General features: G+C 40.6%; 1 protein-coding gene across 1 annotated transcript; it reads right to left on the bottom strand.

Annotated features, from left to right (window-relative positions):
* Window positions 1–2,386: 2,386 nt before the first annotated feature.
* LOC140929362 (tRNA-dihydrouridine(47) synthase [NAD(P)(+)]-like) lies at window positions 2,387–23,120 on the bottom strand. Its single transcript, XM_073379160.1, has 15 exons — window positions 22,953–23,120; window positions 20,228–20,915; window positions 18,985–19,026; window positions 18,770–18,859; window positions 12,008–12,070; window positions 11,410–11,526; window positions 10,073–10,138; window positions 8,344–8,460; window positions 7,963–8,059; window positions 6,554–6,632; window positions 5,765–5,812; window positions 5,136–5,223; window positions 4,819–4,871; window positions 3,973–4,101; window positions 2,387–2,660 (listed from the first exon to the last, which is right to left on the bottom strand). The coding sequence occupies exons 1-15, from the start codon at window positions 23,111–23,113 to the stop codon at window positions 2,576–2,578; spliced, it is 1,923 nt and encodes a 640-aa protein (XP_073235261.1). The 5' UTR covers window positions 23,114–23,120; the 3' UTR covers window positions 2,387–2,575.
* Between the last annotated feature and the right edge of the window lie 1,856 nt (window positions 23,121–24,976).

Consider the following 24,976-nt stretch of genomic DNA (forward strand, 5'->3'; position numbering starts at 1 on the left):
TATGTCTCAGCATTTTCACGGACCAGTAAAATGTTTTGAAACATTTACTGGAGAACACTTTTTCTCGCGAAAATGTGGGCTCCACTCCATCTCTGAGCTCATTCAAAGCATAAGATGGGAAAAGAAAAACTGAAGGTCCTCATTGAAAGGTAAAAAATACCACTTTCAGGGCTGTAAGGTTTGCTGACTGGCTTGTGACACTTGACAGATAACTTCAATTAGCACCAAAATTGTTCTAAAAACAAACTGGTCGGTGATACCGCCGTGACACAAGTACGTGATAGTTGTTTGCTTGGGATTATGGGCTCCTAAACTGGCTACCACTACATTTTCAGTAACACTGATGTCCTACACAGACTAAAAAATTAATGCAGATGAGCATTGTGCAGACGACGGTCAGAAGGGTGGGTGACAATATAGGCCATTATTTTCTTGTAAACAAATTACACTTAAGGTGACTCGACCCAGTTTTTTTGGGGTGGTACCATCCTACTTTGAAGCTCTCTGGTATCCCCACCTTTACTTTTATCGTAAGTCTAACACATAGAATGGATAACATATAGATCAATCTACAATATAACATAAAATTTTTGGCGATCGGAGTAAATGTCACGTGGTTATAATGCCACGTCCCTTTGAGGTCTGAGTCGAAAATCTGCTGTTGCCGGCATTTTTTCGTGAAAATCTCTCGGCTACACATAGTGCGCATTAGTGCCTTGCGCTGAACAGAGTTTCACCAAAATCGCAAAGACCCAATTCGAGAAATTCAGCGGTTTCCAAATTTGGGTCATAATTTATGCGAAAATGATAAGCAAACTTTACACGGATTATATCTAACAAACTATGAGATTCATCTCTTTATTTTGGGCATCGTTATAACAAATGGGTCCTTGCAAGCCAGCAAACCGCTTTACGGCCTTGTAAATGCGCGCGATTTCGAGCAAAGCAAACATATAGAAATTATAGTTTTCGCTATTTGTTGACGTTTGTCAGCGTTTAAGAGTCCTTCTCACCAAAAAAGCATTTTCTTAAAAATTCGTAGTTTTTTTTTCCTTCAAATTTTTTCAGGGCCACAATTGATTAACTAACTACCCGGACTCTGAATTTCATGGTCATTGAAAGACTGTGACATTATCTTCTATAAGCCCAAACTTGAGTAAACATTGAAGATTTTTAGTGTTTTGGCTGAGTTTGTGCTTTGGGAATTGTCTATTGTTTCTAGTCTGTCATGATACAGCATTCTTGTTCAGCACGCGTGCAATGACCGCGCTTGGCTGACTTCCGAATGCTCACCGAGATATAATAATTTTGGTACAGTGAGACGGGCCATCGCGTGATACATAGAGGTTTAACTCACAATTTTTAATCAATTCTCGTGCTTCTTGTGCCTTTGCAAAAAAATCAAGAAGTGCTACACACTAAATCTACTTACTATTAAAAAAATATCATTTTTTCATAGGTTTAATGCAAGCCAATAATTAAACCAACTCGTGACGGGAATATCTCGGTGAGCATTCGGAAGTCAGCCAAGCGTGGTCATTGCACGCGTGCTGAACAAGAATGCTGTATAATGACAGACTAGAAACAATAGACAATTCCCAAAGCACAAACTCAGCCAAAACACTAAAAATCTTCAATGTTTACTCAAGTTTGGGCTTATAGAAGATAATGTCACAGTTTTTCAATGACCATGAAATTCAGAGTGCGGGTAGTTAGTTCATCAATTGTGGCCCTGAAAAAATTTGAAGGAAAAAAAACTACGAATTTTTAAGAAAATGCTTTTTTGGTGAGAAGGACTCTTAAACGCTGACAAACGTCAACAAATAGCGAAAACTATAATTTCTATATGTTTGCTTTGCTCGAAATCGCGCGCATTTACAAGGCCTTAAAGCGTTTTGCTGACTTGCAAGGACCCATCTGTTATAACGATGCCCAAAATAAAGAGATGAATCTCATAGTTTATTAGATTTAATCCGTGTAAAGTTTGCTTATCATTTTCGCATAAATTATGATCTAAATTTGGAAACCGCTGAATTTCTCGAATTGGGTCTTTGCGATTTTGGTGAAACTCTGTTCAGCGCAAGGCACTAATACGCACTATGTGTAGCCGAGAGATTTTCACGAAAAAATGCCGGCAACAGCAGATTTTCCACTCAGACCTCAAAGGGGCGTGGCATTATAACCACGTGACATTTACTCCGATCGCCAAAAATTTTATGTTATATTGTAGATTGATCTATATGTTATCCATTCTATGTGTTAGACTTACGATAAAAGTAAAGGTGGGGATACCAGAGAGCTTCAAAGTAGGATGGTACCCCCCCAAAAAAACTGGGTCGAGTCACCTTAACACAAGTCAGGGTATCTGATTTTATATCTGCAGCCTCCTTAGGTATGTCACGCAGTCTTTTGTGGAGATGAATGTACAGCAAGACCTTTCCAGTTCCGCAGACAGGGCTAGAGTGACAATGGCTACCCCTCTGTTTCAGTGTACGAGTTGGCCTTGAGCTTGCGAAGGACTATAATGCATGATGAGTTCCACATAGTTCTGTGTAAGGGGCTTGAGCAATACTTCCTATCCCTCTGTTTCCGTGTATGAATTGGCCTTGTGCTTAGGAAGAAAGTGAAAGCTAGTAGGAACAGGGCCCAATAACATCTCACTGTAGGATAAAAAACAATAATATTAAAGTTGAACCTCTCATAAGCAACCACCCAAAATGCGAAGAGTTAGTGCTCACTTACAGGGAAGTGTCACTTACGAGAATTGAACTGCAGGAGGTCTTTTACGAGAAGTCCGGGCGAGAATGTATTGCATGCAATTTGTAAGTGATATTAATAGATAATATGTGTAAATCCACGTTGTTTCTAACGTTCTTCTCATTCTCCAAGTGGCGTAGTACATCCAGCGAACCAAATGATGAGACCATTGTATGTGGTCGCTTAGAAGAGGTTAAAAACAATAGAAATTTCTAAACCAGTCATCCTAAAAGGTGGTCGTGGTCGTTTACGAGATAGTGGTGTAACGATTAATCAAATTCTCGATTAATCGCAATTATGACCGTTCGGTTCGATTCAAGATGATTTGCTTCCACGTTTCGATTTTGGTTCGATTTTCGCATACCTTTTCCAGGGTACCTTCAGTGAGTTATTATACTGTAAAATCAGAATCCAGAGCTCTTTAAAATGTGCGTTTTTGATTGACAAAAATGATTGACAAATTAAGGGTTTAGGGTTGCATGTTGTGTACATTATGCAATATGTTACAAGAATTAAGAAACATTCACATAATGAAATCGAAATAATCGAAATCGAAAGGCAATAATCGAATTCGAATCGAATCGCAAGGAATATGAATCGTTACACCCCTATTGCGAGAGATGGTCATTTTTTAAGGGGCGGGGGGAAGGGGGGGGGGGTTATTCGGATCTAAAGTGAAGGGAAGGATCAAACAAATGGGGGCAAAAACCAAAACCCCCCAAAAATCCCTGGGCCAAAAATTAACCCCAAAAACTCCCTTACCAAATTTTCGAGCCTTAAAAATTTCCAGAAAGCATTAAATGATATATCACGTTCTACTTTATTTGGTTATACTTTATTCGCAGAATTACGCAGCCAACAATCTTCAGATTATTTCAAATACCCCCCCCCCCCCCCCCCCCAAATCCCTTCTTAGATCATGCCACCCAAAAAATCACTTGCCAAATTTTCCGGAATCAAAAAATCCCGGAATCAAAAATTTCCAGCCCAAAAAAATCATTTTCTTATCCCTATCACTGGAAATCCGGAGTACCCCCAAACCCTCCAAGGGTTCCAACTTTAAGGCTTTCACTGGGAAAATTTGGGTGTTTTAAATCTACAGTCACTTATGGCAAGTAGTCGCTTACAAAAGGTGATAGCATGTGGAGGTTCGACTGTATAAGCACTGTTTGGGAAATGAGCCTGTGCTCTTCTTCCTAGAGCTGCATTAATTACCTTATTTTGACCCAATCAGCACAGTTGCCACTTGATAACAAAGTCTCCAGATCGTTGCGTCCAAAATAAGGTGGAGGTCGTTCATTGATTCGCTGAGGAAGTCGCTCTAGAAGTCCGACCGGAATGTACCTGCAAACAGACATGTGCTCCTGTAGTGACACAAAATGTAACCCACTGGACACACCCGGAAGGGGGGGTACTTGGGTCAATTTTTGCTGGATATGTGCTGCTGGCCTCTCAGAATCCCTACCCAATTTTAGTCTATTCTGTGGCCAATTATAGACCCCATCTTAGTCACTTTCGGTCAAATGTTATATCAATTTTGCAATCCAAACTAATTACTTACAGTAGTCACTTTTTTGACCAAAAATCTTTCCATTTTTAAGTTCCTACTAACCCGAATTATTTTCTTACCCTCAAAATCCCCAAAATGTTTGACCCCATTCTGGTGACACTATTGAAAAGGCAACCCCTTTATAGTCAATCCAGTCTTGAAATGGCAACCCCATCCAGTGGCACATCCCTATTTGCTCATTACAAAAAAGTACTATAGGTGTAGCCTCTCTGGGTGGGCGTAATATCTTACCAAATTTAATATTTCATCAGGCCTTCGTTAAGTTACGTCATACAAATATTGAAAATACACTAGAAAAAAAATGAAAGGGGTAATAATTTTATTTCTATAGCGCTCTTATCCTATGTTCAAGGCGGGTATTGTTGTTTCTCTCAAAATAACTTGCAAACAAAGGCTAGACCCTGATGATGAGCTAGTGTTGAACACGTTTGGATCGTTTTGAATTTTTTAACCTAGTAAGTAGTTCAAAGCCTAAAAAATCAGTAACTTACCGACACTGGAATGACAACCACTCCAGAAGAAATTTTCTGGTATTTTCAACTCCCTGAAAACAAAAAATAAAATTATTAACCAAAGGACAAAAATTAACTGTTAAGAACTTTGAGTAATTTAAGTTTTTTATTTTCAATTCTCGACAGAATTCATTTCATAAGAAAGTGATCACTTGATTCCTTTTATTTGTTGATTGTTTTTATTGATTGCCGATTTTTATCGATTGACTACTCGTGGTATACATGTAACCTGAGTTGGATAACATGCTCTTATCTTAACACTCTTGCGGTTATTTACCTAACAGTATTTGAGATACCTGTGAGTCAGATCCCCAGTGCTCCAAACCAAAATTCACAAAATCTCGCAACATGTCTAAGCGTTCATTTGATGAGATATCCCAGTGCCTATAATGTAGTTCAAGAAATTCCATTCAGTCATGCTGAAGAAGAGAAGTGACAATGACATCATAAAAACTAAATTTGTGACGTTATGGGATAGAGTGGCATATCCAGAAAGGACAAGATGAAATATGCCTGACTTGCTAAAAATCAAATTGGTGGGGAGATATATAAGCACCATTATGTTCTGATGACTCCATATAAATCCTTTTAAAATAGGCCTGGATAGTTAACGTTACGATTGATCCAAGCCAAGTTTTATGGGATCGATCATCATCAGGCCATAACAATGCTAACATCAATACCCCAACAATTTGCATTAACAGGATTAATTTTTAACAAGGAGACTACATTTATCTTGTTCTTTCTCAGAATAAGCCAACTATAATACTATAATTTCACAAATTCAATTTTTGTGATGTCAGACTTCTCTTCTTTATAAAATGTAACCCCAGTCCAGGCAATTGAAAAGAAACAAATTGGCCGCAGCTGATAGCACCTGCGAGTTGATAAGAGCCTTTTCAACAAAAAGGTGAGAAGACCTCACCTGTTTTCCTTGATTTCTGTAAATATCCAGGGTTTGATCAGACCTCCCCTTTAGAAACAAAAACAATTCACATATTATAAACAACACCCTCTCCTAGCAGATCACGTTTTAATTCCTAATCTGGACACCTCCCGATTTTTGCACAGTTGTGTCCCAAAAAAAATCCAACCTGATGCAATCCCTGTGTCCATGATACATGCTCCCCAGTAATGCAAACACTTGACTAGGGTGCTGTGAATGCCCACAAAATAATAATGGAGGAGTTGTGTTGTATTCTGAAGTGGTTTGAGTCTGGCAACAACTTCCCCAAGTTTGAATTTTAGTGCAAATGAAATTATTGTTACTCTTTTCTCGCTTTTTTCTCGGCAAATAAACACATGTGGGAGAAGTTAACCTTGAAGTACTGACATGAGCTTAAGTCATAAAATTGCCAACACCGGCACGCCATTTACATTGCATTGCTGGCTGGCAGTTTCAGCTCATGGCGCCATGGAGAGTCAGGACTTAAGATTGTACAGGTAAGCTTCAGACCTGCTTATAACAAGAAAATTAATGATATAAAACAATTTTTTGCGACTTTAAGCTTTTAACTGATTTGATGCTCCTATTCATTTCATACAGAAGTAGTGGGGAGAAGTTGATTTAATATTAAGCAAATTCATCTTGTGTGATCATGTCTGTAATTCTCATGACCACTCTGTTTTACAAAGCATTGATATTACAAGGAGAAATTTAATGCTGATCATTCTTAGGGTTTAAAGGGTTAAGAAAAACACTAAGTGTATGTACCTTGCCACCATCAAACCAGAAACTCCTGTTTGCTCCTTTCGCAATATGGCGTCTTCATAGGAGAGGATGTCTCCATTGCCTGTCAAAAGTTACAACATAAATAATTTCTTAATGCCTATACCTTGAAAGAACTTAACTTTGACCACCTGAAATAGAATAGTCACGGATTATCAGGGTGCAAAGAAAGTCAGTTTTTAAGCTTGCCATGTAGCTAGCATGCACTAGCTCAAGAGGATGCTCATGAGCCACTATAAACGTGAGAGCAGCAAACGAAAAGAGGAGTGAGAGTAAGTGGTTGGAAAGAAGAGGAGAGCTTGCAACGATCTCCCATAAATTTTCATTTCCACCCCAGAAAATGCAGGAAACTGCAAAGTCTTAAAACTGTCCCAGGAAACAAGAAATGTGTCAGCCGTTGGTCAATAACCCACATAAGGCCAAGCCAAGCACCAGTTATGCTGGTGTTGTCAATTTCAGGTACAAAATCTTACAATTACACACAAAGACAAGACTACTAAAAGAAGCGATGGGTGTGGACCTTCTAGTCTGGATGATAGGCTATAAGCTGAGTCGGATCTAGAATATTCCTTGAATTGAATTCAGCAGAGACTTGTCGCTTCAAAGCTGCTGTGTTTTGTTTAAACTTTGGCATCATCACAAAATCACATTTGTTACTTTCCACTTTGTCAAAAAAAAAAAGGTTATTCATCCTACAGTGGTTTTCTTTTTTTCTTGAGGAGATCGATCTTCGACGTATCTGCTTGGAAATGAAATCAGCTGATTTTGTTGTGGGAAAGTTTTTAGACATAACAAACGCGGTGAGATTAATTAAGTATCCTAATGTTTTCCTGGCAACCCCTTCTCAGACTTCTGATTTTCCGGTTTATATGTTCTGCGAGGTTGAGATCCAAACTGAATGGTAAAAAATACAGTCACATAGTCCTCAGAAATTGTTCATGTACCGATTGCAAGAGGAGAGAGCAATCATACAGTGGAAAATAGGTGTGCACCACAGTGCTGGATCCAGACCTCGAGATAAGCGGGGGCAGTCACCCATTTTTCAGCAAGTAGTAAGATAATTTGATAAAAAAAAACAATAAATAACAACAAAACATGAAAATGTACCATTTGAAAGCAGAATTGGAAGTGTTCTTTGAAAGTTTCTTTAACATTCTAAGAAAACTCAGTCTTTTGGGAAGTCTCTTACACATCTACAGTAGTGCTTTATTTATAGTCAATTTTAATCTCATTGCTAGTAAGGTCAATTCTTTTTGGGGGGGAGGAGTGGGTGGTTTATTCAAGGTTAGGCATTAACTTTCCCTATCTACAGGGTAGGTGATTATTCGTGGTGGGTACTTATTTGAGGTTGAGGGCTTAATCAAATAAATACGAAAGTAAAATGGATTATTTACCAAATAACGGCATTGGGGCTGCAGCTTTTGCACACTCATTGATATACTCCCAGTCAGCCAGTCTTGTGTATCGTTGTTCCCTGGAGCGACCATGGAGCTAGAGTGCCAGCAATAAACACAATCAAATAGAAACAGGATAAGTTGACTGCTTGAGACACTCCCAGCTATCTCAAAATAAATTCATTATCTTCACATAGTCCATAAAATGCACCTTGTTTACAGTAGCCATTGTTTCCAATTTCTCCTGGGTATTACAGTCGTCCCAATAGAAATTGAAGGCACTGGTTATGCAGGGGGTAAACAATGTGCATTACGGTCTATGTAAAAATGGTGAATTTACTAAACTACAGCTGTAAATTTCATGATATCCAATACACTTACAGTTACAAGTGAAACATCCCACATTTTGAGATTGCTAATTAGCTTGTGTGCATTCCATGATGTCTTTTTGTCACTGATTCCTGTTCTCATCTTCACCGTTAGGGGAATATCCAGAACCTTTAACACCAAAAATGAGGTTCATTAAAATAAACATTGACATTTTTGATTAACCAGTTGTGATCAAATACATAAGGTCTCTTGCAAAGTTAAAAACCGCTGCCCAGTCAGCAAAAACATTGGTCAGATTATGCTTTCAGAACCAACAAAAGCAACAATAACAACTACATATATATTACAATGTGAATTAGAGGAGGAGTCATTGATCACAAGTTAAAACACGATATATGTTGCAGATAATTTATGGTTTCTGCTGGACCAAAAGTGAAAAATAAAGAGCCAAAATACGGGCCTTTGACCTCCTCGCACGAACATGCACATCCAATCAAACATTAAAATGGCATATTATGTTTCACAACCAAATCAGTGCTCGATTTTCAGAAAAAAATCTTGGGGCCAACTGGCCCCCAAGTTTTCATTTTTGGTCGCCAGAACAAGTATTCTAGTCGCCAAAAATTATATTTAAGAACTAATGGGATAAAATAAACTTAACATCTTTAACTTAGCCTTAACAGAAAATGAATGGTTTAGACTTCCTTTGAACTTTCTTTCGAATGGTTTTCGCTGACGCTCGATTACCAGCCGGTGTTCTGTAAAATGAATCCGCACTCAAGCGTAAATCTCCTCAAACAGGTATTCAAGCTTAAGGTTCAGGAAATGGAATACACATTAAAAAAACAAAATTTAGGAATCACAAAAAAACTTATTTGGGTTATGAAAGAACAAAATCTGCAAAATTTGTTTTGCGTCCCATGTATTTGCATGTTCAGAACTGAACATCAGTGAAACTTCATCTATTGCGCGGTTGCCTAACACGTGATCGAAAGTCTCCAGAAAGACCAGAAAGAGGAAACGTTGCTAATATTTTCGGGCAAAGAAGTTGATTTCGCGAGAAGTCTGTTAGACAAACAGCATGACTTCAACTTTACTTAATTAGAAGTCAATAAAATACGGCAGAGCTTTTATTTGCGTCGTCACGCTCAACAGAAATTTGCGTGAAGCTGTTTACAAGAATTGTGAAGCTCGAGAAGTAAGTGCCGTTCGTTCTCGATTAGCTTCGATTAGCTTGAGCTTTTATCAGACTAATCTGCTATCGAGTCCGCAATCAAGATACATGTTCGACATAAAGAAATTGTTTTAAATATCGATGCGCTAAAAGTCATTCCTGGAAAAACACGGAAACATGTTGAGAATTGCGATCGATTTGTCCGAAAGTGAGAAAGTCGATAAGTCTTCCGTCGAATTCATTCATTTCACAATCCTCTTTCAAGTAAACGTAGATTAGAGTGTTGGAAGAAATCGTTAAAGCCTTTAGACAGATCGTTAAAACGTTTAGACAAATTGTCGAGCGTTTGGGCAAAACGTTAGAGCGTTAGAAAAACCGTTAGCTATCCGTTAGTTGTGTAAAGGATAACAAATTATCATTTGTGTACGTTTACCCAAAGAAGAAAGTCACCTATCTTGGGGGCCAGGTTGGCGACCAGGCGTGAAAATTTAGTCGCCACTGAGTAAAAGCTGGTCGCATTGGCGACCCCACGGGTCGCAACGTCGAGCCCTGCAAATGTACATCCACACAGCTTACATGTACGAAAGGAACTAGGTTTTTACTTACATAATTCATGCCTCTGACAATCTGTTCAAACTTTGTCATTCGACCCATCAGGGCACTGCCAGCTCCCTGAAATGTGAAAAATCAAGTTGGAGCTGTTGTTGGTTTTCATTGTTAGCAAGCCCTAAGATTTCAAATGTCATGGAAAATGATTTTTTGGTCCCTTGCCCGGAGGTCATGGGAAACCATCTGTGAGAATCATGAATAATTTTTTGATTCCATGAAAATTCATGGGAATCCACTTCCTAAACGTTTTCAATTTTTTCAAAGTCATATAATTTTCTCTACGTGCTGGAAGCCATAAACCAGTAATGTGCAATGCAATTTGGGAATGATTCAAGATGACAGACAAAAGAAAACTGATAGATACTAAACAACATTTGACCTTTTGAATTTTAAAACATACTCTAGGTCATTGCGTTCTTCATGTAAAGAATATTTAGTGGTTCCAAGAAGCAGATTGAAAACATATGGAGACAGAGCTTTCTCTATTGCAGGACCTAAATTGTGGAACGATTTACCTCTAGAGATTAGGAAATGTGCTTCAGTGGCAACTTTTAAGGAATCCCTTAAAACTTTTTTATGTAAGTTAGCATATAGGTTATGAGATTCCTTTTGTTTTAAGATGTTTTTGATTTATTTAGTAGATAACTTAGGCTATATTTGAATTATATTGTATATTGTAGATATTTTATAATTTAGATTTTTTTTTATTTTATTTTATTTTTTTAATATTCTTTTTTGTAATTAGGTAGCGCTTTGGACAATTATTGGATTTTAGTGCTATATAAATAAAATTATTATTATTATTATTATAAATTGTACATAAGCTCAGTCATGTATCTAAAGAATTTCTCAGTCAAGAATCTAAGTCGAAAATAGTGAAATTCTGTAAACTGAATGATCCCTAAATGTTACTGGGAAACTGTTTTTCAGTTCCGGATGCGTTTGAATTTGTAATTCTACAACAGTTTTGAAATTGTAAATTATGACCATCTTTCAATAATTACAAGTGACTTATAACATTAATTTGCAAACTTTATCGCAATTCAGCCCTTTGGCTGCAAGTTTTTAAGATCTATCTATTTTGAGACAACGGTAATGACATGGTACTGCTGGAAACGATTGTTTCCATGAAGTCCTCTGGCTTGGGTTAATGCATGATAGAAAGATAATTAAATCTAACTGAACTAAGGTTAACATCAAAAGTGATTTTTTAAAGCATGCACTTGAAATTGGTTTCAAAACTAGTATTCATACACAATAATTTAAAGGCTCAATGCAAAAAACTTCCGCTAGCCCACCCATTTCCTTTTTGGAGAGGGAAACTTCTTACAAACCTGTTTAAAGACTAAATCAATAGGGCATCCAATATTAATGTCCACAAAGTTGATAGGTACTTCATTCTGAAGAAGTTCCGCACATCTTGTCATGCTATCAGGATATGACCCACAAAGCTGGACAAGGAAAAAAGCAGAATAAAAAGCATTGTACATATTTCTCAGAAGCTCAGCTTTACAACTGCTGCTGTTTGCCCAAGAGATTACAGTCATTTACTAACGTGATATTCTGTAGCAATTATTGGATTCTACTTCAGTACGATCTGGAGAACTTTTTAGATCATTTTTTTCTCTCCTAGCCTTAATTCATGAATAATTAGGGCTAGGAGACAAAAGAAAGTGAGAATCAACCTAGGTTTAAAAATTCTAACCTAAATTTAATTCTGACCTGTAACAAAGCCACTTGACAGCAGATAGTTTTTTGTGGAGCCTTTTTCCCACGACTTTAATGAGGAAAATGGTTAAGGCCATTTAATAAACTCTTAAACTTGTCATTTGTTGCTGCTGCTGTTGTTAATAACCAGGAAAGTTTAAAAAGCAGCAAGACACAAAGGAAACTAAAGAGTAGAGAAGCTTTTACTAGATAATGATTTTTTACCTGAGCACCAAAAATATCCTCTGAGCTGTGTCGTTTGAGAAGTGCCCACTCTGACATGCTAGCCTACACGTATATGTACAATGTGTGTTACAACACGTCAAGATGTTGATCAACATAATTAATACAGTATGTATAAGTTACAGGTCAATTAATTAAATTAGGTTAAAATTTTTCAAAAGGACAAAGGAAATTGAAAATCAACCTTGGTTAAGAATTTTTAACCTGAATTTAATTTGACCTGTAACATATGTTCTATATTATTTTATTTACTTTACACTTACTAACATATTTTTCACTGCTCTCCACAAATTTTGTTTGGTAATTGTGACGGGAACTTTATCAAAAATCTCGATGTCTTATTTGTGGTCATCATTTCTATTGGATGCATGAGTTTTAAGTTGGATGATGTGTGAAGCATTAAGACCAGTTTTATAGAATGAAAAACTAAGACAGTGGTCTGTTATACTTTTCACAATACATGCATGTCAAATGGCTGTCACCATAATTATACAGAACCAAGAACAAAATAATGCTTGCAAAGAAGTGCTGAAAAGTGCTTTTCAAAAGTTTCAGGTGGAAAGTTTTGAGATGAACATTCCCTTCATATGTCATTGCAAAATGTTACTAACAAAGCCATATATCATGTTAAACAAAATTCCTGAATCAGCGCAATTTGAGTTCTTAAAATCTAATTCTAATTCAATATTTTCCAAATTTTTTGGTCTTAATGGGCAATTTGATAGTACTAGTGGAAATTTGTGATCAAAAATTACATTAAACATTGTACATATTGTTTTGCAGGAAATTTTTTCTTGCTCTCATTGGTTATTTTGAGGTCACATTTATAACATCTAACAATGAAACTGTTTCCTGCCAAAATATGTGTTCGAGCAACATTGCAAAATCTATGACATCAGAGGGTAACAGTGCCCTGTTGCCTGCAAATGTTGACCGACGACCGCCGTTACAGCGAGGTTTAATGAATTTCCAGCTTCAAAATTTCCAGCTATATATTACAAATTAATCACTTCAAGACTGGTCCCTCAGTAAACAGTTCAATATTTTGTTCCCCTTAAATCTCAATGTTTCCCTCAATGAACATTGAGATTCTCAGGAAACAAAATTAACAGTTTCTCTAGATCTCAGGACCAGACTTTAAGTGTTTAAAATAACATAATACATTATGTACATATTGATATTTTAGCATAAAATAAAGGTTAATGTTGGCAAGCAACAACTATTGAGCCTGCATCGCTACTGCGGTTTATCCCAAACACGCGATCTCCTTATTTGGCAGCCTGCCTCTTTGTCTTATTCTGCGCCAGTCCGTTCAATCGCCACTTTCTTTGAAGGCTGCAAGTTGAGCAGCACCAAAGTTTTTTCAGCACCAAAGTTTTTCATGGATCTTTCAGGCGTTACGAACGAGGTCCTTCGCCTTTTACTGGCCCAAAACCAGCTTGCTATCTCGGGAACACGCGAACAGATGATCGAACGCCTGGGCACGATCAATGTTGATGCGCCAACATCACGTACACGAAGCTCCGATTCCGCCGACCCAGCAGCCAAAAGGCCTCGCACGAACACCGATTCTTCTCCTGTCGCCCCTAACCTACCCGGTGACGTTGAGCAGCCCAACGAGGAAGGCGATTTACCGAGCGCTCGGAATGATGAACAAGATCCGCCGCAGGCTGAGAGACTTCAAAGACGCGATACCGAACTAACCACGTGCGAAGCACAAGATGGCGTCCGCGACAGGGGCGTTCCGCCTAACCCCGTCTCAAATCCAGCGGCTCTAGCCACCCTCATCGCCACCATAGTCGATGAAAAGCTAAAAAATTTCGCATCAACGAACCCATCACCCGTACCACAACAGCCAGCACATTCAGTTCCCCAACCTCCAGCGCGACAACAACTGTCTGACCCTGCTTTCGTCGCGAGCCTTCTTTCACAATCGGGTTCCTGGAACTACGGCCCATCTCAGTCCCGAATGCAGCCAGCTTCCTCATCCATCGCAGCCCACGTCCCCCAGAAGACTCGGCAACTAATCCTACGCGGTGAGTTTGTTGAATTCGATTCTTTGCTGCCAGAAAACTCCTGCCTAAACGAAAGCGAACTCCCCGGGGTGTCCATTTTGTTCGAGGGGAAACAAGTGAATATTCCCACCCCTGCCCGCAAGAAGAAAACCCACATTGACTCAATCGATAGGTGGCTTTCGGCCTTTGCTGTTTTTTGTACAATCTTTCTGACTTCCTTCCCCCACAGGGCTGTCGAGATGTTTGCTTACCAAGAGATCATCCGCTCGGCCTACCGTAAGTTCGCGGGATTTGCATGGCTCTCCTACGATATAGACTTTCGTAGGAAAGCAGCCGCCCACCATTCCCTTAATTGGGGGGAAAGGGATATACAATTGTACCTCCTGAAATTTACAGGGCAGGCAAAATCCTCTTGCACCATATGTGGTAGTGGGGATCATTTTTCTCATGGGTGTTCCCTCTCTGCCCTTAGGCCCAATCCTACCCAACGAGGAACGTGTAACAATTACAACAGAGGTGCCAAATGCAGCCAGGACCCCTGCTCCTTCAGCCACCGCTGCAGGGTCTGCAATGGAGAACACCCTGCCTACCGACACGATGACACCCCTTCAAAAACTAGAGGCCAGGGTGATAAGAAACTCTCAAACCGCTAAAGCCGCCATATCATACAAACCCCAAACCCCGGTGAATGTTCCCCTGCTACACAAACTTCTTAAGACTCACCCTAATCAAGCTTTTGTAACTAGATTTTGCGATGGGTTAAGCCATGGTTTCCACTTGGGTTACAAAGGTAACCGCTTCCCCAGAGCTGCCAAGAATCTCCCATCTGCCATCCAACAACCCCAAGTTATTGAGAAAAACCTGCTAGAGGAAGTCCAGCTTGGTCGCCTGGCTGGCCCCTTTGAATCCCCCCCTTTTCAAAATTTTCAAATTCATCCCCTCGGCCTAGTCCCCAAAAAGGGAAGCCAAAAGTGGCGCACTATTTTCCACCTATCCTACCCCAAGGGGTCCCCGGATAGCTTAAATGCTAACATACCCATTGAGGATTACACCCTTCAGTATTTTCGGATTGACGATGCCATTGCCCTGGTCCTCAACCACGGCCCCGGGTGCTTTATGACAAAAACTGACATACAGTCCGCTTTTTGAATTATCCCCGTTCACCCCGGGGATTGGGAACTCTTGGGGATGTCCTGGAAGGGTCGTTATTACTTCGACAAAGCCCTCCCCTTCGGGCTAAGGAGTGCCCCTTTTCTCTTTAATCAACTCGCTGATGCCCTGGAATGGTTGGTCAGACAACACCTGAACATCCCCTCCATCATACACATTCTCGACGATTTTTTCATTGTTCAACCTGCCCCCTCGTCCCTTTGTGCCACAGCCCTCTGCCGGGTTCTTACCCTCTTTGAGGAATTAAACATTCCCCTTGCCCCACAGAAAACCTTTCGCCCCACCCAAGTTCTTGAATTCATGGGAATAACACTCGATTCCGTAAACATGCAGGCTCGTCTCCCCGAGGATAAGTTAAGTAATGCCCGGTCCCTGCTAGCGGACTGGTCTTCCAAACGGGTCTGTCGTCTACAGGACCTGCAGTCCCTCATTGGGACTCTGCAGTTCGCCTGCCGGGTTATTTCCCCTGGTCGCCCTTTCATGCAGCGCATCATTAACCTTACCCGGGGTTGTGCCCGCCCCAAGCGGATTATTTTTCTCACCCAGGAGTTCAGAAAGGACATCCTCATGTGGCAATTTTTCCTCGACCACTGGAATGGTGTTAGCCTTTTTCTCCCCCCTTACACAGAATCATCCCCACAAATCCATTTATATACAGACGCAGCGGGTGCAGTCGGATACGGGGCCTTCTTTGACAATCAGTGGTTCCAGGGAAAATGGCTCCCCTCCCACCAGCTCAACCCCTCCACAGGGATAAGTATTACCTGGCAAGAGCTTTACCCAATTTACCTTGCCTGCATGATTTGGGGGCCCCATTGGGCTAACAGGAGAATTTGTTTTCATTGTGACAACCAGGCAGTCATCGCAGTTTTGTCTGCTAAAAGCTCAAAAATTCCCCGCATCATGAACCTTGTCCGTTTGATCACCTTTCAAACTTTGAAGTTTAATTTTACCTTTACCGCAAAGCACGTCCCAGGGGTCGACAACGGCATAGCTGATAGTTTATCTCGCTTTCAGATGCCCCGGTTCCACCAACTCGCACCAGATGCATCGCCCGTTCCCTGTCCAATCCCTCCTTTCCTGACGAAAGTCTAACTATGCAGGCTGCTCACTACATTTTCCAGTCCATCGCCAGCTCTACTCGTCGAACCTATTCCTCTGGGGAGCGACACTTTATTAGATTTTGCCTTTTTCATAAACTCATTTCACCCCAAACCCCTTTTCTCCCTACCAGTGAATCAACCTTAATTCATTTCGTCACCCACTTATCCAATACCGTTTCGTATGGCACTATTAAAGTTTATCTGGCAGCAGTTAAGAATCTCCATGTTGAGTTTGGCTGTCCCCTGGACTTCTCCTCCATGCCCTTCCTATACAAGACCCTTCGAGGGATCAAATCCTCCCTCGGGATTGCCAAACGGGCCCGGTTCCCTATTACTATTTCGATCCTCCGCCAAATTTATGCCAAACTAAAACCCTTCCAATCGTTGGACACAGATTCTTCAATGTTGTGGGCTGCTTTTACCCTTGCGTTCTTTGGCTTTCTATGTAGTAGCGAATTCACTTACAATGGCAAGTTCAATATTCAATCCCACCTGACAAGATCGGACGTCCACTTTTACCCCAACATTGTCCAACCTGTGTCTTTCGAGGTTGTCATCAAGAAGTCCAAAACAGACCCTTTCCGTGAGACAGCCAAGCTCACTATCGCCAAATCAAACTCTACTGTATGTGCAGTCACCGCGTTAAGAGACTATCTGCTTCAAACTAATCCCAGTGGAGCTACCCAGCCCCTCTTCCAATTCTCGGATGGACGACATCTTACTCGGTCCTCCCTCACCAACAACTTACGGGCTCTTCTCAAGGTTTGTGGATTGGATAGTACCTGCTATGCATCACACAGTTTCCGCATTGGAGCAGCCACTACTGCAGGGGCTGCTGGCCTTCCAGACTGGCTCATTAAAGTTCTTGGCCGTTGGAAATCTGATGCATATCAGTCGTACATCAGGACACCCAAAGAAACCATTCTCCAAGTCCCTCAAAATTTGGCCTCCTGTCTATCCAGTTAATGACTCGAAAACAATTAGATGTCACATCGCAATGACTATTGTCCACGCTTCCTTGGTTTTGGGAACACTGTTATGCTGCTCTATATTGTTTATCACGAACATTCTTATGTTGCGTAAAAAAAAAAAACAACAACAACAACAACAACAAAAAAAAAAAACCAAACAACATGGGAACACTACGGTGTCTCTTTGTATTGTTTATTGAGAACACTATGATGTCTCATTGTAACACAATTGAGAACACTGTGTCCTACTAGAACATTCATTAAGTCATGCTACCCAAGTTTAGTTTCGGTTGGGTTCTTAAGTTAGAACGTGATCATACCCGCTTGTCCACTCCTCAATCCCCTTTCTCCACCGATGGTCTCTGGTTCATTTCATTCCCCCGTGGAGCGGATAAGAGCTGTATCCAGCCCTCGCGACCAGGTGGAGAAAGGGTCTTAGAGACTGGGGCTTTACACAGGGCACTTCTCGTATTACTCGGCGTTTTGGGCGGGGAATTGCTGCCTGCGGCACCCCTTCAGCCCTGTGCTGAAGCCCCGTCAGGGAGGGGGGGCTATAGGATTTGCTGGACTTGGTTAACTTGGCCCAAGGACATTATGCCGGCCATGCGTTTTCACGCGTGAACTATGCCCTCCCTTGCAGTACAGGCATGAGGCACCCCCTCAGTATGGCGCCATGTACCGAGGCCCCTCATTCGGTCATCATCCGGTCGGTGGGTTTTATCCGAGCCTTGCGGGTATATTCCCTGCCCAACTTTGCCCACCAAAGAATATTGTGTTTTCTCTGCGTCTGCGCGCTGTAACATTAATTGATATTTTAGCATAAAATAAAGGTTAATGTTGGCAAGCAACAACTATTGAGCCTGCATCGCTACTGCGGTTTATCCCAAACACGCGATCTCCTTATTTGGCAGCCTGCCTCTTTGTCTTATTCTGCGCCAGTCCGTTCAATCGCCACTTTCTTTGAAGGCTGCAAGTTGAGCAGCACCAAAGTTTTTTCCCCTCCCACCCTCCCCTTTTCTTTGTTTCTTGCCTTCCTTAACCTTGTTACATTTGTTCACTGCATTTGCACTCTCTCTTGTCTGTAGATTCAGAGACGTTTAATAAAATCATTAAGGGCGGGGAATTGCTGCCTGCGGCACCCCTTCAGCCCTGTGCTGAAGCCCCGTCAGGGAGGGGGGGCTATAGGATTTGCTGGACTTGGTTAACTTGGCCCAAGGACATTATGCCGGCCATGCGTTTTCACGCGTGAACTATGCCCTCCCTTGCAGTACAGGCATGAGGCACCCCCTCGGTATGGCGCCATGTACCGAGGCCCCTCATTCGGTCATCATCCGGTCGGTGGGTTTTATCCGAGCCTTGCGGGTATATTCCCTGCCCAACTTTGCCCACCAAAGAATATTGTGTTTTCTCTGCGTCTGCGCGTTGTAACATTAAATCAAGACTATTATAATGAAAATATTTAAATTTTTATTCTCTTTTACTTACCTGAAGCAGTTTTGTGGACATGGCCATTTCACTACATGTTATGTCTGCCCCAAATTGTTTGCATATTCTGCGAAATGGTAGATTTCCCACCTAAATATTAAAAATACATATGCATTCTGGTAAACAAGACATGAATTAAACATCTATTATGTAAAAAATATTACAAACACTCTATCAACTTCTGTTTAAAGTGACAATTTTTGTGTTAGACTTACAGTGGTAAGTGGAGCCAAATAAAGCTTGTCTGCAAAATTAATCTTAAAAGTAAAAGAAAGATAAAATAACCTGTTAGTTATGTTTTAATAACATCAGTAATAACATTAATGCTGGTGACGATGGCAATAACAATAAATAATAATAACAACAACAGTTAAAATAACTGGAAACTGTCAATTGAAATCAAGCCTGAACCAAGGTTGGGCATGAAAGCCACAACGATTCCAGTAGTGATAGGAGTCCTCAAGGGACTAATAAAGAAAGAGTTGGAGAAATAGATCCCAGATCCCAGAAAACATCAAAATACATGAACTGCAGAAGATCACAGCACACTACTTGGTATAGATTTTCTCTACAACACATATACATATTTTTAATATTATTTGAAGTGTAGTTAAGAAAACGTTTTTTAGGCAGAGCGTCGGTGTTGTGCCTGTTTTATTACGGATGGTCTTAACTAGTGACACAAGTTGGAGTCACAATCATGTGGACGCCTAATCATAAAGTGTTATTATTTAGTAAAAAACAGCATTTCCATTCTGCCTATGTCTCTGTTGGCTACAATTTATTGAAAACTAAACTAGCCAGAGTTGTAAGCAGAAGTGAAGTGGAAGGACTAAACCAATCACAAAAGCATGGAAATGAGCCGTGACAGTGATTGGTTAATTATCCTTCTGCTTCTGATTCCAACTTCAACAATGTGGTTTTCACTAGATTGTAATAATCAAAACCAAGGAATTAAACAAGCAGAATCATAACAAAATGGAAACTTTACTCATTCTCATGACCCTGATTCCATCAAGCTTATGATAATGCTTACAGCTCCAGTTTTTGATTTTCACTAGCCCAAGGTCGTAATATTATAAGCGCTCTTACGACTCCTCTTACAACTGCGACTCTGACTCCCTTGCTCTTGCTAGAGAAGACCACCTTTACCGGGGCAGAACTAGGGGGAGGATGCAAGCTTAGGGGTGTGCCCCCCACCCCCCACCCCCAAGATGACTTGTAGCTTTCTAATACAACTCGTGTTCTGCAAAATATGCAGATATGTATGATATGTATTCTCAGCAGTTCACATTATGTTATTGCTTAGTCAAAAGCCTTCTCCTTTGTATTCCCTTTTAAAATATGCTTACATCACCAGTCCTGGATTCACCCCCGCTTTAGTAACAGCCATGTTATAACACGCAGAGACTGTGCCATCTCTTCACCACATTAAACTTAAAATTTACTCCATTTCACCTTTTTCTTTTCCTCAGGTCTGAGCTTAATAACATCCTCATCAGAAGCAGGCCCCTCAAGTTTGGCAGGAATTCTCGCCAAGTTTCCAAGTTCACTGTTAGGCTTTCCTTCAGCCTTCACTTTTGCTAGATGCTTCAAATATGTCTCAGCCTGAGGAAATTCATACTTCCTTTTCCTCAAAACATTTGTCAGCTCTTTGCTTAGAACACTCTTCGTCCTCAAAGAACCAGTTTCTTCATATAACTCTGCATTCACAACATTTCTTAAATCCATGGAAATGTGTTTCTTTCCATACCGACATGTTACACCATATATGCAATAACCAAACTTCTCAAAGTTTACACAGTTCTCTCCTATATCAGAAGCTTTGTATTTTTCCATGTACTCTGTAACGTCATGCAGATATCTGCATTTATCGCCATATGCACATTCCTCACCCCTTGCAATACTGTTGCATAACTGAACTTTGAAATCAAGTTGTACTGCTCTTGGCCTGTTTTTATTCATTCCCCTTTTCTTCTTCTTTTTTGCTGGTGGTTCTCCGGTCTTGTCGCCTTCGATTTCTTCTTTATGACTGTTTGATTCAACTTCTTTATCTTCAACACCTTCACTGTCTTCATGCTGATCAGAATTAACCGTCGTTGTCATTACTATTCTTGCATCACATTTTGAAGACTTCTTTAAAAACCTGTTTCAGGATTAAAAGACATAATCATAATGTGCACAAACGAAGGAATTTATGGGTAAAGAAATAAATATTTGATTCTTTATAGAGAAAGAACATTCCAAGCATAGTAGGTGGCCTGCAAACAAGCTCTCCGGGGCACTTTGGCAGCAGGGCAGGCAAAGGAAGGAGAGCTTGCAATTACGTCTCTGGAATTTGAATATCTGCATCGACAAAGTCCATGCAAAAAGCTGATTGGCGGAAATGACATTAGTAATGACATCATTACCCTTGGCACTTCTTATTTAAATGTTTGTTTAAATTTGCACTCGTTTCAGCTTCATGCTGATTGGCAGAAATCTGACAGCTCAGTCAATGGGGAGCTACAGGGGAATTGTAGGTGGAATTCAAATTCCAGAGACCTAGTCGCAAGCTCTCCTTCCTTTTCCCATCCCACTGCCAGAGCACCCCAGAGAGCTTCCTTGCAGGCTATATAACAGACCCACTAAGCAGTGGATTTACAAAAAGAACGAGCAAGGATAAGCACAGTTGATTTTTGGGTAGTCTTTGGTGCAGGAGGTTCTGAGTTCAATTCCCTGGTGACCTCACATTCTTCTTTCACCTTCTTTTCTTTAAAATCTGTGTTGCTTTAATTAGCTTTAAATAGCCATAAAACAGAGCACTGATAGAGCGTGGCGGCGGGAGGGGAAGGAGTGAACCGTCGGCCTTAGGAATGAATTTCCAATGAGTTAAAGCAATATTAATGTGCATTATTTTATGCCCTAGATTGACCTTGCAAGGCAGACTCAAAACCTGGGGGGGGGGGGGGGGGGGTGAACTCCTGTTGGGGCAGGAAATCACATAGTTACATGTAATGCAATATATTTTTTTCAGTTAAATTTTGTCCTTGTTTAAAATTTTATTTTCCTTTTTTGGGTATTCTTGGTTGGCGACCATGTCACAAGATGGCTATGTTGTGACAAAACAGTAAAAGTGTTTAAAGCATGAAAAAGTAGAAGGGAGACACTTTTGTTCTTGTCCACTAGCAAACCAGCAAAGGTAATGTATGATAATGAGTTTGAAACAATGTAAAACAAAATTTAATCCAAGGATATGATATGAAATCATAATATATTCTCACCTGGAACACCCATACACAAAGCCAAATAAGCCTAAATGCATAAGATATGGGAGAATTGGCTTGAGGCTTTGCGGATCGGTGGACCTGGGGAGAATCTGCTTCATCCCAGTCTACCGCTGCAGCAGGGGGTGGGGGGGGGGGGGGGGGCGCTGGAAAGGATGGAGCGAGAAGTGCTAACGAGGGTGCCAAGACCTAAGGCGCTTTCCACTCAACCAAGACTTTCAAAAATTTGGAAAGAGCGGCAAATGGTACAGAAATTTCCCGGAAAAGTTTCCAGAAATTCCCGAAACTGTTGAATTTCCAAAATGCTAACCATTCAACCGATAATCCCAGCAGCAAAAATGAATGGAAAGAAAACTTCCAGGAAAAAAATTTCGAAAATTTGGGTATACCTCCCGAAATTTGTCCTCTTTATTGAAAATTTTGGAACATGCTGTTCCATTTGCTACTGGAAGTTGACAAAAATTCAAAGTTGACGGTTTGGTTGAATGGAAAGAGCCCCCAAAACTTTACTACAACTGGCTGAATAATCATGCAGGCCGCTCTTTAAACTGAGGGACAAGATCTGTGGGCATACCGCACATTCCCCCAGGCCATGCTGAGAATGTTAGGAAGTGCAACGTTGCTAATTTAGGCTTTTGTGCATGTTTTCCCCAGGGAGAATACCACATAAAAGGCAATATACAACCTACATGTTCACTTCTTCATAAACCCTGTTCATTGCTGCTTCTTTTTCTCATTTGCACAAATGATTTAATCAATAAAACTAAAGAGCAAATCTAAGAGACAGTTGCCAGAAGCTCAAGATTAACAGATGATATATCGAAAAATCCTACTAGCGAACTGATCACTATTATAAGCTCCGAACTGCAAATCGCAAGTTGAAGGCAACCATGTGCTTTATGAAACAAAGTACTTACTCTGCCTTGATAGGAGCTACACCAGCTGGAAGGTTACCACGTTTATTTGCAGTTGCTGCTTCAGGTGTCACATTAGTTTGTTCTACTGAGGCAGGAAAAGAACTTGAACTGCTATTAGACTTTTCCACCGGCAAAACCGATACCTCACCTTCGTCCGCCATAGTTCCAGCAAACTCGTTCCCAGTGTTCCTAGTGTCGCGCTCGAGAGATCCCAGTTCCTCGCAGCTCCGACTCCATTTGCGGCCACGTTCTTCCGTGGAAAACGTGTTTGAAGATACTATGGCACGGCCTGTGTAAAAGTAAAATTTTCCTCCAAAGGCCAGAAGAGTTTATGGGTATTAGATATCTACGATGCCCCCGGGGAAGGGAAAGGGGAAGGGTTGTTGGGTGGGGGTATCCCCATATTTGGGCTAACACTAACTAAACAGGTCAGGTATGCAGGGCCGTAGCCAGGAAGAAACTACAACCGAGGCGAACACACGGTCCGTTGTACGAAATCAGCCGTATGAAATCTTCTAATATTATCAGTCTGATAAAAAAAATAAAAATCGACGGTATTTGGTAAAATTTTACCGAGGCGAGTGCCTCGGTTCGCCTCATACTGGCTACGGCGGTGGTATGTGTCACTACACAGGGAAGGGTATGTTTATCCCTCTAGCCCAGGGTTTTCGACAATTTTTTTAAAGTAGCTGACATATATCTGAAAGCACGGGACGCAAAATGTTTTTGGCGCCACAAGATGCCTTACACGTGAGCACCAAAGGTGCGAGTTACCTAGGGGGATCTGGGGGCATGTTCCTCCAGGGAATTTTTAAAACAGAACACTCAGAAACGCTGTTTCCATCGTTTCTGGAAAGGGAGTACTCCCCTGGGCCCAAGAATCAGTTTCTCAGGCAAGGCTGGAGTTCCCTCAAATTCTCTCTAAAAAGTAAAATTTTTAGTGAAATTGGACAGTTGATAGGGGAAAGGGGAGGGGTGGGGAATGGCAGTAAGTTCATGGGTTGCTTAAGTAAAAAAAAAATGATAATAAAAAAAAATTTAAAAAACCCTCAAAAATTGGCATCAAAGTACTGGACATAGAATGGCAAACGACCAGACAAAAAGTTCGCCTTCCGGCCTCCAACGAAAATCCTGTCTAGCCTCTGTTGCCTCCAGAAGGTATAAAAACGCATAAGGGGTACTCCAGATCTCAAGTGATGGGGATGACCGAAGGATTTTTATGGGTTTGAATTTTTTTATTCTGGGATTATTTCGGAATTTTTTGGGGTAGGAAAATTTGGCAAGTATTCTTTTGGTGGCTTTATTTCCTAGGGATTTTGGGGGTATTCAAAATAATCTGAAGATTCCTGGTAGTGCACTCTCGTATCCCTTAAGCATAGTTCTCCAAAAAAGTACAGCATGTTATATCATTTAATGCTTTCTGGAAATTTTTAAGGCTTAGAAATTTGGAATGGGATGTTTTGGGGGTTAATTTTTTTGTCCAGGGATCTTTTAGGGTTTTGTTGGAAGCTCTAGGGATTTTTTAGGTTATGATATTTGCCCCCATTCAATCATTTCCGTCACTTGAAATCCAAAAGTGAATGAGGGGAACACAGCCACATCAAGCTAAGAGTCTATTTTAAGCTGAATAATTAACTATAAATTTCAATGTAATAGCTTTCTTTAGCAATAGGGGATATTGGGCTGTCTGATAATTGTAGCAACAGTAATATTTAAAAAGAGATGGATGAGGGGAATAAGAAAAGAGAGTTTTCTTTCTCAATGACTACCCTTTTATTTTTATTCTTTTCAGTCAAAAAGCAGAAACTGACAACATTTTATTATTATTAGATAGGCAGGATCTAGAAGTTTGCATATGTAGTGTGAATACTTATAGCTGGTGTGATTGGAAAGCAGGAATTCTTTGGCAGAGCCAACCTGCAGAGATGAACAATGACACTGCACGGTAAAATAAACTCATCCCCCATACAATATCATGTGATCAGCATGACTTCACTAATAGAAGCACATGTTATTCAAAACAA

Source organism: Porites lutea, chromosome 3, assembly GCF_958299795.1.
Source record: "Porites lutea chromosome 3, jaPorLute2.1, whole genome shotgun sequence".
Lineage (NCBI taxonomy): Eukaryota > Metazoa > Cnidaria > Anthozoa > Scleractinia > Poritidae > Porites > Porites lutea.